The sequence below is a fragment of the Poecilia formosa genome, unplaced genomic scaffold (assembly GCF_000485575.1).
Source record: "Poecilia formosa unplaced genomic scaffold, Poecilia_formosa-5.1.2 Scaffold89, whole genome shotgun sequence".
Lineage (NCBI taxonomy): Eukaryota > Metazoa > Chordata > Actinopteri > Cyprinodontiformes > Poeciliidae > Poecilia > Poecilia formosa.
Window position 1 is genome coordinate 116708 of NW_006800028.1, and position 14850 is coordinate 131557.

General features: G+C 36.6%; 1 protein-coding gene across 1 annotated transcript; it reads left to right on the forward strand.

Annotated features, from left to right (window-relative positions):
* Nucleotides 1-1383: 1383 nt before the first annotated feature.
* LOC103141744 (creatine kinase U-type, mitochondrial-like) lies at nucleotides 1384-9273 on the forward strand. Its single transcript, XM_007557486.2, has 10 exons — nucleotides 1384-1499; nucleotides 3430-3591; nucleotides 3852-4050; nucleotides 4151-4246; nucleotides 5012-5233; nucleotides 5329-5414; nucleotides 7103-7226; nucleotides 7370-7504; nucleotides 8035-8160; nucleotides 8983-9273. Exons 2-10 carry the CDS (start codon nucleotides 3452-3454, stop codon nucleotides 9097-9099), a joined length of 1245 nt encoding a protein of 414 aa, XP_007557548.1. The 5' UTR covers nucleotides 1384-1499; nucleotides 3430-3451; the 3' UTR covers nucleotides 9100-9273.
* The last annotated feature ends 5577 nt before the right edge of the window (nucleotides 9274-14850 follow it).

Consider the following 14850-nt stretch of genomic DNA (forward strand, 5'->3'; position numbering starts at 1 on the left):
TGCAGCCTAACAAAGAGGCATCCCAACCTGCAGACTCACAGCAAACCCTTCGCTAAATGTCACAAATACTGATGTGCATCCCTGAAGATTATATAAGAAAACTAATTTTACATCCCTCAGTTCAGCTGTTCAACAAGTTTACATCTTGCTTTACCACTTTGTTGCCTTTTTTTCTCTTCAATAATTTTCTTGGTTTAAAAAGTGAAATATTTGCCTCCAAAATTAATTTAGAAAAGCTCTTATATTTTTTTTTTTTCAAGCTTCTGTTGATTTAATTGACTGGAAAAGACACCATAAAAAGAAACTGGAGGAGTTTACAGCTTAGGGAACTCCTCAGAGGTATATAAAAAATAGCTCTAAATGGCAAACAGCAATGATTCATTTAATTGATCCCCCTTGACTGATTTCCTCTGAACATTTTTAGCAGAGTCATTTCCCTAAAGCAAGACTTTATATTGAATAGTTACTGTCTTAATCTTTCAGTAACTGCCTTGTGGAAAGGGACACAGATGTGTGTGTGTGCTGTAGAAAACCGTCTGACAGGATCAGCAAGAGTAGACGATTCAAAAAAAACAAAAAAAAAAACTTTTTACTAGTGATAAAGTTGAGAGCTTCAGCTTGCTTTTGTATAATCTGTTCAGTAATGAGTGCAGGGAAACTCGGTTCAAAGTCCAAACTGCAATACTCGCATCATGCTGTGCTTGTCTTGTGTTGTGATGGAATACAAAGAAGAACAGCTTTAAGTAAATAAAAGACCGGCATCACCTTCCCATGCATCTGAAGTTTGCATAGTGTGATTTCCAGCTGAGCAAAGGGTTTATAAATCAACTCAGAGAACGACACTGGGTCCAGGTAAGCTTAATCAGGAGAAAGTGGAACAGCTGTGGAAGAGAGCAAAACAGGAAGATTGAGGGAAGGTCATAAAATAAACACAGAATTAGTTGAAACAGACAGGAAGCAAACTATAAACCAAGGGGTAAAAAGCTAGCACAAATAAACAAATAAATAAACAAAGAAATGATTGGAAAACTAACACAAAACCCAAACACCCGAGGGTTGTGTGTTTGCCAATTAAAGAATTAATATTTGCACTAAATAAGCATTTCCAATAACCGTCTTATCACACTAAATTGCCACAGGTCAGTTGTTTTGGAAAACAAAAATGAAAGTTTATTATAAATATAATGAATCCTAAAAGAGAAAGCATAAAGTGTTGTGTCTATACTTGGTGCACATTAGTTTATACAAACAGCACAAGTTTTCAGGTTGCCGGTAACCAGAGTAAGAGCAAGAACGCAGACATTATGAGTGACAGAGAAAAGAGGATTTTCTGTCTGACGGCCAGGCAGAGGCTAATCCTGGACCGGTAGCTTCGTCCGTTTCTGATCCCTTCACATTCTTCAGGCTGCACTCACTTTGCAGATCAAGCCTCTCTGAACTGAGCTCCAGGAAACTCTCCGGCCCTCTTCTGCCCTCCTCTTCTTTTCAGCTGAGCAAAGGCAAGTGATGAGATTTGTAATTAAACTTTTGATTGTTTGCTTCTGAAATCTGTCCTCATCCATGCCTTGTAGCCTAAAGTGGATCCATCTTCTCTTGGAGAGGTCCATAAGTCTCACAGTACAACTGAAAAACGTGACTTTATCTTTTAAAACATGCACAGTATAAAATTGGATCATCATTTTACTTCTATTTATTCATGAACTGTGGTCATTTGCAGGGTCATTTCAGATAAAAGCTTAATATTCTTATATTACACAGCACTCAACATGACTCTGCTCTGTCATTCAGCTAAAAGTAGCCCATTGGATGAACATTTGCAGTCCACTCGCACACAGCAGACAATTGTATTAGAGTTTTTAAGCTGCCTACTGTTCACAAGTGTCAGCCATCTGTTGGCTACTATTGTCTTAAAAGCATTCTTTCTCAAACCTCCAGTTCTGTTACTTACACTTACTGTATGTGGTTCAACATAAAAATGTCTACAACTAATCGATTTAAAAGTAAATGACTGTAATGTTGCCTTTTAACATTTAAACGGAGGTCACAGGTTTCCTTTTCTCTCCTCATGTAACCTTCAAATCTGGGATGAAAATCCCAACTAATCCCCCTTTTTATAATCTCTTTAAGGGGGGCATTTTACTTCATTTGACCTTCGTGTGACTCTTAGCGCACTTTATGCTGACCTCTGACCCACTATATGCCTTCAGTCTTCTTACTTTCCTTTTTTTCTGTTTTCTCTGTGACAAATTGAGGCTCATTTACTTTTTTGTGCTTCCAAAATTGTCCATACTGTTTGTTCACAGCTTCATATTATTGTTCTCTTCATCTTTCTCTCTGATCTAATCTGGTAACTGTTTAACTCCACCTCCACCTGCCCACTCACTGTATCACTTTCTTTTCTTCCGGCTTGTCTTTCATAAGCGTAGCTGGCCATCTAAAACGGTTCAGGCAGTGCGCAGGCCTGATTCCAAATCTAAGACAGCACTTTGATATGACTGAATATCAAAAACTGTGAATAAGTTAGTATAATTCCGACCGTGCTGCAAACTTTCACGTTTTGCAGTTGTGTTATTCTGTTATTCATTTTGTTTTATCTAAAACAGCAGCCCCTCTCTCAGTATCCAATCACAAATCAACTGATCAGCTGAGCTGGAGACTTTCTCAGGGTGGCCAATCAGGGAGCTTCTGTCTGCTTCAGGAATAATCTCATCATGCAGGCTGTATCTGCCACCTAAACATCTGATAGCCTAATGCAATTAGGAGTTTTGTCAACCTGAAAAGATATATGTGAATGAAACGAAATGACATTAACATCTTCCACTCAAACACAAAAATAATTTATAATAAAACTGATTTTGAATTTTAACTCAAATATTTTTTTTTATCTTTTAAGCAGTTATTGTGAGAGTCTTTTGGTGATATAATTTATGTCCTACTGCTTTTACTAGATGTGTAAATATCATTTGTACTTTTTTAATGCACTACATTAATTTCACATTTATTTGTTTGGGGGAAAAAAAATCCAAAATCATCAGTTCCACATTTACTGGCCTTATTGTGCATATTTTATGGTTTTTTTTGTTTTGTTTTTTTTGTTTTTTTTGTTTGTTTTTTACTTACACACAATTTTGTAGAAACACTGCAGTTGTCAATTGCTAAGCCTGTGTACAGTCTGTTTCCAATTATCTGTTTACTCATTGTCTGTGACCTTTGTGCACATTTCAAGCAAATAAACAAGCAAACACTACGCCTGACATTTACAGAGAACAAGTCAGATATTTCACCTAAAGCAGTTGGGATGGATAATTACAGGATTCCAAATTGCTCAAGGATCTAATGTTTAATTTATGTTATTACTTGATAGTTTAATTTAACTTTTATGCTGTAAAGTTTGCAAAACGTCACATTGACCTTTTATTTCTTCACCAGGAAATACCTTGACCAAATAACGATGGCGAACTCTTTCACCCGCATGATGACCGGTCGTAACACAGCAGTGATGATGGCCATGGGAGCCGGCACTTTGGCATCCACATTTCTCCTCACTGATAACACTGCTGCAGCTGAGAGCAGGAGGTTCTATCCCCCAAGGTGCATTTCTGGAAGAGTGTCAAAAACGAATCTGGATTTAGCAGACTGAGGTCAACTAGATAGTTATAGCCTCACATTTTAGCACATATTGGAGACTCTGACTAATTAACGGTAAAGGTAAACATCTTTGTACAGCATTTATTTATATGTTTTCCAAAAAACTACTGATTTCATTTGTCTTTTCTATGTTGGCTCTTTTAGTCAAGGAAACTGTATTTTCTCAAAATTATACCTAATCTATTGCTGATTAATTCCCACAGTGCTGATTACCCTGATCTGAGGAAGCACAACAACTGCATGGCATCAGCAATGACCCCGACCATTTATGCTCGTCTGAGGGACAAGGCGACGCCCAACAACTGGACCCTGGATCAGTGCATCCAGACTGGGGTGGACAACCCCGGACACCCCTTCATTAAAACTGTGGGCATGGTGGCTGGGGACGAAGAAAGCTACGAGGTCGGACATTGTATCCAAACCATTCTTTGCTTTCAGTATCATTCTAAAAGTTTTGTGAAGATAAAGTGTTTTTTTTTTTGTTGTTGTTTTTTTTAATCAGGTGTTTGCGGAGCTCTTTGATCCTGTTATTAAGGACAGACACAATGGATATGACCCTCGTACCATGAAGCACCCCACTGATCTGGAGTCTTCCAAGGTGACATTTATATTTTTTTTTCATTATTTAGCATAAACATGTACAAACAGAAGATGTGTTTATACTACAAATGTGTGAAAATCTTTGTCTGCATTCTACTGTCGCAAAAACACAACTGCTATTAAGAAATTAAATTAAAATAACCTGCGAATAAGCTTGTTCATGCGATAAGTCATTTAAAATCATGTCAGAGATGGATGTGAACAGTTACATGAGATAAATTTCAGCCAGCTCATCATCTACCAGCCATCAGGAAAGATTTCAGCATCTTATCCAGGCATTGAAGTGACAAGCCCCTAAAACTTGGGAGCGGATATGTCAACGCTATTTTGGCTATTTTACAGAAGACCAATGGATTCAACACGTTTGAATGACACAACTTTTTATAAACTGTGTGATGCTGTTTGATTTCTGGTGGAGCCAGACGCACTTTCTCCAAAAAGCCCCCAACACACACCTCTTCCTCATGCTACTTCCTGTAGTATTCTTCGTGGTTTCCGCCTTTAACGTCCGGCTGCTGATCACATGACTCCTGTGATGCGGAAACATTTTTTTTTCCATTACCGTTTTTGTAAAATACATCGATTTTGATATGGCTGGAAAAACCACTTCATTCTAGTGCAAAAAACATATCAGCGAAAATCATGAGATTTTTTTATTTTTTGTTGATTTTTTAAATTGGCATGTTGCCATTAAGCAAACTTATTTTCGTAATTTCAATTTGCACAATTTCATGGTCGGTAAAGTGAAATTGTGCTTTCTCAGGTCACCTCGGGAATGTTTGACGAGCGCTTCGTGTTGTCGTCCCGTGTGCGCACCGGGCGCAGCATTCGCGGACTGAGCCTCCCACCTGCGTGCACACGGTCCGAGCGCCGCGAGGTGGAGCGTGTGGTTGTCACAGCCCTTTCTGGCCTGAAAGGAGAACTGGCCGGCCGATACTACAGCCTGGGAGAGATGACTGAGAAACAGCAACAGCAGCTTATCGACGTCAGTACCCAAACAGGGCAATGCTGCTCTTTCTTCTGCTGTTGATGCTGTCTAATCCCCCCGCCAATTATTCTGTCTCTTCACTGGCCAATCAGGAGCACTTCCTGTTTGATAAGCCTGTATCACCTTTGCTCACGGCAGCTGGAATGGCCAGAGACTGGCCTGATGCTCGTGGTATCTGGTAAGCAAAAAGCAACAGAGTGTAGAGGAAGTTCCACTTTTAAGCTCAGGGTGTCTGTGAAGCCTGAGGAGACTGCATCAGTGTTGGAGAAGCTCAGTTAGTGACCTTCTAGCTCTGTAAAGGGATTGTATTTACTTTTTACACTTGTTAATACAGAAAACAATCTGATATATTTAGTCTTATCTCAGTCAATACCTGTATGTTGGCCCCATATGGACTGATACTAAGTTGGCCATGAATTCACAATTGTTGGCTTATTCATAAATAAGCCAACAACAATTAGGCACTCTAGTTAGTATGTTTAATATTTAGATAATTTGTTTAATTTACGGAGTACATCTAGAACACCATGTCCATCTTTTTACACAGCGATTTTCTGCTTTGAACCTATAAAGGCGAATAATGCAGCACATATTATGTAATCTATGGACAGTCACAATGTTTCTAGAATAAGAATATACAATAATACAAGTACTAATCATTATCATCATAGTATTTAGCAAAATCATTTCCCTTTTGAAAACGCATCTAATTCCTATTTGAAATTTTAGCATAATAAAACAATATTTTGGCTAGAGACAAGTATGACTGTAGAGTCTTCCTTGAAAAAAGTAGTAATGTGTCAAAACAATCTACACAGGATACTGAAGTAGTTTTGCCACTATAGGTTACTTTCAGTCAGCCCTAGTGGGCCCCATACAAGGAGCCCATATTGTAAACCAAAATGAATGATAGGAAGAACAACAAGTAGTAGATTTGGTACATTAAGTCTTTGCTTCTGAAATATTTAAAGCACTTGTTCTGAACTGGTCTTTTTAAATTTAGTCACTTATATACAAGTATTAACCATAACATGCAGAGTAATCAGTAACCAGCATTTTTACCAGAGTATGTTGCTGTTTTTATACAAAATAGATTAAATAAAAAAGGACAACTGGAAAGACAATAAAACAATCCTTCACTTTATGTAGCTTTTGCTGATCCTCTTTTCACTAAGAACCTCTGCAGTATAGAAAAAGAACTGTTTCTTCAGTGTTTTTTTTTTTTATTCACAGCGTGAAAAATATTAATAAAGATAAAGTGCAACGCTACATCAATCATTAAGTAGTAAGTTTTCTTCTGGCCACCTACAAGTAGCTAATTACTGAAAAATGTTGCACTTTAAAAAAAATTAAGCTGTATTAAGTTCAATCTTGGGTGCAACACCAGAACTGAGAAAGGATTACTTTCATAGCCCCAACAACAGACTGTCTTCATTTCATAGCAATGTGATCAGTTATGAGTTTATTCAGAATGAGCATGAATCCAGTCATCCTCCCCTCTGGTTTCTCAATTAGAATATGTACAAACAAACAATGTGTGTCCTTTTACGCGGCGCACAACATTTGATGTGGACTTGCATTATAAGATCAAAATGTACAGAGAGGAGTGTGGTTAGATGAGACTCCATTGGGCTTTGTTTTACCCAGACAAAGACCAGTGATCCACTGAAAACGGGTTATGGTCTACATACAACCATTTTCTCATTTAAAGTCTTCTTGTGGGTTTCTCCTTCTTCGTCATAGCTCAACCTCAAGAGCTTTCTTGTTTTTAAGCATGATTTGATTTTGAATGAAAGGCAATTTGTTTAACTCAACGTGACTGAATTTTTTTGACATCTATAACTTGATATTTCTTATTTGGTTCAGGCACAACAATGAGAAGAACTTCTTGATCTGGATTAACGAGGAGGACCACACGAGGGTCATATCCATGGAGAAGGGAGGAAATATGAAGCGAGTGTTTGAGAGGTTCTGCAGAGGTCTCAAACAGGTCTGACAACAGATTCAGTTCTTTTCACAGACTATTTTTCAAACATAACACCTGCTTTTTTAAAATCTGTTAGTCAGTGTCAAATTCCCAATTTTCTGAAGACTAATTACTAAACTTTGTTCATTTATTTTTGTAACATTTAGGTGGAGCATCTTATTCAAGAAAGAGGGTGGGAGTTCATGTGGAACGAACGTCTGGGATACATCCTGACCTGCCCGTCTAACCTGGGCACGGGGCTCAGGGCAGGAGTTCATATCCGCCTGCCGTTTCTCAGCAAGGTTAGACAAGAATTACATCAGCAAATGCAATGGCTTATTCTTCCCCATTTTCTGTTGCTTTAGTACCTAAAGATTATTTCTGTTATTGCTTATTTATTTTGAATATGCAAAAACTACCTAGCGTCACACTTGTTGCATAATAACACACATCTCACAATAGCAAATCAAAATTAAAGGAAGCACAATAACTATAAAACATCAAAACCAAGGAAAAACAGCTGGAATAATCAGAAAGAAGTGAGGAAAAGCACAGCTTATTGTCCCCCACCCTTTTGTTCAGCAAAGAATAATTACACACAGCCATATGAACACATTTTTTTCCACTTGCATACACATAGATACATATTCACACACATACTTACATAACAAACCAACACATATATATTTATACCTCTACAAATACGTGGCTTCCCTACCATCACCACCTCCATTTGTGATGAACAGGCTTATCCATTATGTTTCTAACAACTCATTTTCATACATTTTTTTTAAACTGTCTGATATTTTGATTTTGTGCTGGTTTAAACCAGGATCCCCGCTTCAAAAAGATACTGGAGAACCTGAGACTACAAAAGCGAGGCACAGGGGGAGTGGACACGGCTGCCACTGGAGACACCTTTGACATCTCTAACCTCGACCGTCTGGGCAAGTCAGAGGTAAACAAGGGAGTGGAGGGAGGTGGTGGTGGGTGGGAAGAAAAAAAACGCCTAAATAGTCAAAATAAAGTTGAACAGCAGACAAAGAGTGGCAGAGTCCGACTGAGGAGATCAGATATACGGACCACAGCAGGTGTGGGCTGGGAATAACCCTACCTGCTGGCTCTTAAGCTCTAATCCTGGCAGGGAAGTGTTACGTGAGGTTATAGACTGCTTTTTCCTTTGCTCAGTCGGTCGCACAGGGTCTCCAAATAGACTGTGTGGCAGCAGACTTTACTGATTAAATGCTAGAAAAACCGATACATGTGTAAGGTCAGGCCTTTCTCTACTGGCCTATCTCAGAAAACACAGAGGAAGTCTGATTTGAGAGAACAAAAGACTGCAAATGTAATATTCCCCTAACTCCTTATTGAATAATGTGTGTGCAAAATGGTTTACAGTACACCAAGTATTTTCCACTCATGGTGGAAGAAGCCTGACTGGTTTATGACAGAGTGCACATGAAACATGATTTCTTGCATTTTAGCGTTTTGCAGACAATGTCGAGACTCTACACTTAAAGATAGTTTAACAGAAAGCAGTAACATTGGTAAGGGTCAAAACAGCAATTTATTAGAAATTACATGACAAAAAGTCAAATGTCACTTCTTTTTATTATTAATCCTGACAAGGAATAGTTATCCAAAAAGTAAATTGAATCCACATAGTCATGAACCTCATACCAAACATCTGTATTACAATTAATAAAAAAATAATCCTTACAACTTACAGCTTTTGAGGATAAAACACCTTCTGAAGATCCTCTCTATGATTCCTCCGCAGGTTGAGCTGGTACAGTTAGTGATTGACGGTGTCAACTATCTCATTGAGTGTGAGAAGAGGCTTGAGAAGGGTCAGGACATCAAGATCCCTTCCCCAATCGCTCAGTTCAAGAGGTAAACGTTTCCTCCGTTGCCAGCATTGAGGAAGAACATTTGCTTCAGTGGCTCATTATTTAATCTTCTGATATTCATGACATGTATAAACTATGTGCTGACTTTCATGCACAGTACAGCTGCTACATGTACGTGGATTCTGATAAAAAATAAAATAAAATTTTAAAAATGAACAGAATTGTTATGTCTGCTTTTGCTTTATAAATGTGGGTTGGATAACCCTCAAATAATTTCTGTTTCTGTTTGTTGGTTGTTCCACTAAATATTGATTTCTGAACTCTTCCTGAGTTGAAACGTTAATATTGTTGTTTCTAAATGAATATGAACTTGTTTTCTTGGCATTATTTTAAGTCTAAAAGCTCTGCATCCTTTTTGTTATTTTAATCATTTTTCTTTTTCTGCAAATCAATATAACATTTTTGCTTGGAATTTCTAAAACATGTTATCAGTAGTTCATAGAATAAAAGAACAATGTTCAATTTTCTCAAACATATACCTATAAAAAGTAAAATCAGAGAAACTGATCATTTTAAGTGGTATCTTAATTTTTTTTTTCAGAGCTGTATCTAAATAATATTGGATTATTTGAAAAATGTATCGAATTGGACTGATTTATTTTCATACCTATTTTATTTAAAGAACAGAGCACAGACTGTCCATCTTTGTCAACTTCTAACAGTTTGCCTATAAGTCCCTCTTTGAGAAAAAAAGAAAAGAAAATATTAGTCAGACCATTATTGGTCCTGGGGAGCATGTGGCTGCCCTGGCATTCAGCCCTCACCTCCACAATACATTTAATCCGGGAGTAAAAGGCCAAGCTCATTAACTGACGGAGAAACAGAAGACAGGTCCAACAGAGGTAGACTAATAAACACTTCCTGCTCTATGTTGTTTACAGGCTTACAACAGAAGACCAGGGAGGATATTGCTTGGTGAATAAAGGCACCATGCCAAGAGAAATTAATGTTTTAATTACTTAAGAAAACAGTCCTTTGATTTCGTGCTGCTAAACCAGCATTTCTGAATCTGCCTTCTTTTTCTGGCAGCAGATTAATGACGCACAGTAGATCTATTAATGCTATTAGAGAGCCAAAGCAAACGGCTAACAAAAGTGAGTATATTAGGAATCATTGCTGCAATTGATAGAGCCTAGATGATGCATAATATATTTTATAGAAGATCCGATCTGATTTCCTGTCCATAAAAAGACTTTACTGATAAAAAAAAATGGCTTAACGTTTAGTCTGTTTTTAATGTGATGAAGAAGTGATTAAAAAACGATCAGCTATTTTTTTTTCCTCTTTTACCCATTGGATGTGCTGCATGGTTACTTCATTTACTCACAGCATCATCACCTGTTGAGTAAATAACTGCACCAATTGAAATCATAAAAAATGTTTCTACTGTGACATTCCTTTAAAAAATTATTGTTCATGGAGTAACTGAGGTTGGCCATTTTGAATTGTTTCATATTCTATACTTTAAAATGTTACCGTTTAAACACATCTACTGATTCACCTGGAATATCGTTAGTAGTGATGTTCCTGGAATCACTGGGACTTTCAAGTTTCATTGTCTGACATGCTCAGTGCCTCCCAACCAGCTGCGTACTCTGAGAGGTTAACCGGCTTTCCATCCAGCGGATGGAGAGATTCCTAAACCTGAAGAGTCTTAACGTGAACAGAATCTATAGAAAATCTAATTAGACTCGTCTGGCTGCTGACGACCTTCACCCAGAAGTCGTGCCCCGCTTAAGGCTACGAATTAGTCAGGCTGAGTAGCCTTGCAGCCGACTAGGATCCACAGACCACACCTGGTCGCTCTTCCTTTAATTTAAAACTTGCTCTTAGCTAGATTTTGTTTAGTGACTCAAATGGAGCCCCAGTGGTTCAGTTTACTAACTTCAGGATTAAGGCTTAAACTTGAAACAGCTCCTATAAATTCATGAATCAAGCAGCAAGACAATTTGAAGAGCTTAAGATAAAAGTGACTCAAGTTATGAATACCCTTTAAGATATTTTTATGCTTCCTAAATTAGTAATGTTTTGCAGGGGTTAATAACAGCATAATAACAGATCTTGTGCATAATGTCAGAAGCCCAAAGTCTCCTTCCTTCTGAGTGGGTAATAACTATTGATAACAATAATAAGTGCTAAGTAATGACTGATTGGGGATTATTTTTCACCTAACATGCATATTATGAAGCAGCTTATTATTGGGTGATATTTGTTAAAACCATGTGCTGCCACAGTAGGTGGATCAGTTTTCTGAAGAGGGATTGACATTACTTTTCTGAATTGTCTTTCAACTGAAAAAACCTGAAAAAAAAAAGCTAATCAAAGTTTGTCTGGTGAACAACAACTTTACCAGATGTTTCTGTAGATTTACAGTTTTAAAAAGGAGATTATGTTTATTTTAAAGAATACTACCTCGATATTACATAGAACCTGGCGCCAAAAATAATTTAGTTAATTTGGTTGATGTTGACTTACCTAAGATGAAAAAACTAATTATTTTTGGGAAAATAGATACATTTTAAAAAGCAAAGCAGCAGAGGGCAGTAGAGGAGAAATTAAATTTGGAATCAACAGCTTCTTGCGAAAGTACCAAAGTTAACAGACTGTTTTTAATCATTATATTTTTTTAATTATTCAATAAAACAGTGTAAAAACAAGTTGAAGTGCTCATATCTCACATTGGCAGATAGCCTCTATAGAATCTGTTCTAATGACACATTTCCTTGAAACTAATTAATGACTGTGTCTTATCTTATTCACATCCATCGCATTGTTACATAAAAAACTAATTGACTTCGATTGACACCTAAACGTGTAGGAAACAAACAGTTATACTTGTCCTTTTCAACTTCACAAGCTTTCCTACTAGAAGTACGGATTTTTTATAACTACAAAAACAAACAGCTTAAATGCCTGTTACTGAATAACACAGCTACTTTAACTAGTCCTGAAGAAACTGGGCTAGCAAATTAGGATCTTGGTACACTTGAACATTAAAGAGGCTAGTTTGATTAAACTAAAAGTAACTTTTGAAAATTACTTTTAGGCGGGTATTCAATCAATCAATCAATCAAATTTTATTTGTATAGCACATTTCAGCAGCAAGGCATTTCAAAGTGCTTTACATAATTAAAATGCAAACAGCATGTGACAGAATAAACAGTGCCCAAAAACATGTTTGGGCAAAACATGTTTTTATTTGGCTCACATAATGTGTTTCACTTCCTGAACTGAACTGAGATGAACTGACTTTTCAGTAATATTCTAATTCGCTGACATTCAACTGTACGAATAATAATAATAAAAAAACTCAAATTTACAGTTTTGTGAAATGAAGAGTCGGGTGAAAATGTTTGTGATGTGCTAAGCATCCAGGTCTAAGCAGACATGAGTCATAATTATATGTGTGTTGCTCTCAAGTCCTGCTTTAATTCTGCGATGTTTATGGTCTGAAAGAAAGAAAATTGATGTTGCTTTTGCCTGGAGTGGTATTAAAAGCTAAACTGGATGTCTTGACTTTATAGCAGCGTGTAAAACATTGAAAAAAGAAAAATGTGCCAATTTCTTTTGGCTTCACTATGATACTTTTGCATGATGGAGCAAAAACAAGATTTTTTTAATTACAGGGTTTCACATGAGGTTGTTAGGAATAAAGCAGCTACTGCATTTTAGCTATCCAACAACATTTTGATCAAACAGAGTAACATTACCACTGTACTGGGAGGAAAGTACTGGTCAAGTCTGACAGATGGTCACATGACTGAGTCATCATAACACATTCATTTCTCCAATTAGCTTCTTGCTAGAAACAATCAGAAACCGTATTTCACTCAGTGGCATCCAGGTTGCGTCTTGTACTCTAATGGAGGCTGAAAATTGTAACAGATCAAGTGAAAAAAAAAGACATCCGCTGGTTAATTGAATCATTGCAGGCTGAGCAGGTTTGAGATTAATTCCACGTAAGGAAAAGATCAAAAGCGTCCCAGTAAGAAGGACGTTGATGGAAACAGGAGCACTGAGGCTTGTGGGATAATCCCATTAAGAGCTGTACGTTCATTCAGACTGAAAATGATTTGCTGTGCAGTGGCTATGGAAGACACTTGGTTTTAAACTGGAGAGAAAAACAAATAATTTCACTGAATTAAAACAATACAGTGTGTTATTCTTAGCTCTCTTTAATTATGGCTATAAGCACTGACCAACTGCAGTGAAAATGATTTCAGAGGCAGTCTCTGGAACTGATTGGATTATAAAATACAAGAAAAAAATAATGTGTCATTGCTTAATACTGATCTCAAAGTACCTATTTTAAAATGCATATTAATAAATACATTGAAGATTGTGAACCAAAGTGTTACTGGGATAGTCTTCTGTATTGTAAGCTGTAATGGAGAATTTGTTCACAAGCGTGTTAACACAGGTGAATAAGTGCTGAATTATATTTGATTACAAGAAGAATTCATTAGTTAGAGATTGAAGTTCATTTAAAAATAGGAGAAACCTTAAAATATCCTGAGGAAAGTCAGTCGCTAAACAAAGAAAGGGGTAAAAAAAAACCTATGGAAGTCCATTTTCACCACTGGGATTCAATCTGTATTGATGCCGGAGCTCACTGTGTCTGCTATGCTGCAATGTAACAGTTTAACAAACAAATAATAAGTGAGTTACCCACAATACACTCTATCAGTTGTAATATTTTCAGAAGTAGATTGTTTCAGTGTATGAAGGATCTAACAAAAACTGGTTGCTGATCGACCACGGAATCATCAGAGAACATATTCATGAAAATTTGCTTGATAATTTGTGTTTATATGAGTCCAAGCACAAAATACTAAGCACAGATGAAATAAAGTTAGTCACAAAAGATTCTTGGTATTTTTTGTAAGAGAAATGAAGCCTGTGAAAAATGTGACGGTTGACTTCTTGATGTTCAAAAAGATTTAAGTTCCCACATCAGTCTAAAATGTTTAGTCTTTCATCATCCAGTGGGTCAAAGCTAACAGCAACAATAAAAACAATGTTTTTGTCAAAGTTTGTTCCTTCCCTAAATCTACTATAAAACTAATTCCACAATAAGAGGTTGCATAGAAAAGGAACATTTAATTTTAAAGAACATTTTGTGACTAGTGATTAGTTTTTGTCTCTAGTTCTGAGCCAATTTGGATCTCAATAAGCAGATGTGAATTTTTTTTGTCATTTGGTAATTATTAATCTGAAAAACAAAAATTAGCTCATTTTCAGACCATTTTAGTTACCATCTATGACTTGCCAAGCTCAGATTATTGTTTTATGTGTGCAGAAATTGTTGAGCCTTTTACATTTCACTTATATTCCACAAAAAATTGGAGAGCCAGCTTGCATTTAACATTTTAACATTTTTATGTAATGTTATTTAGTGTGATGTTTAAATGTCATGAATTAAAGATTAAAGCTTTTTTTTTGGCATTTATCTGATTTCCTGGCAATCCTTGAAAGATGCTATAAAAATAAACTTGCCTTTATTTTGTGTTCTGATCAGTTTTCTTACACTCTTATTTTACAGAACCATTTTATTTAGGTCAGAGTTGGGTTTTTAAAATAAATCTGTTATCTGAGTTTAAGTTGCACACAAGTTTTCTCACAATAGGGAGTCACAAAAGCTAAACAATAAAAATGTGCTTTACCATGCAAGTCAAATATTTATTTTCAAATTGTCAGTCCAATAAAAACAGAAGAAATGAGAAATATATACATATATA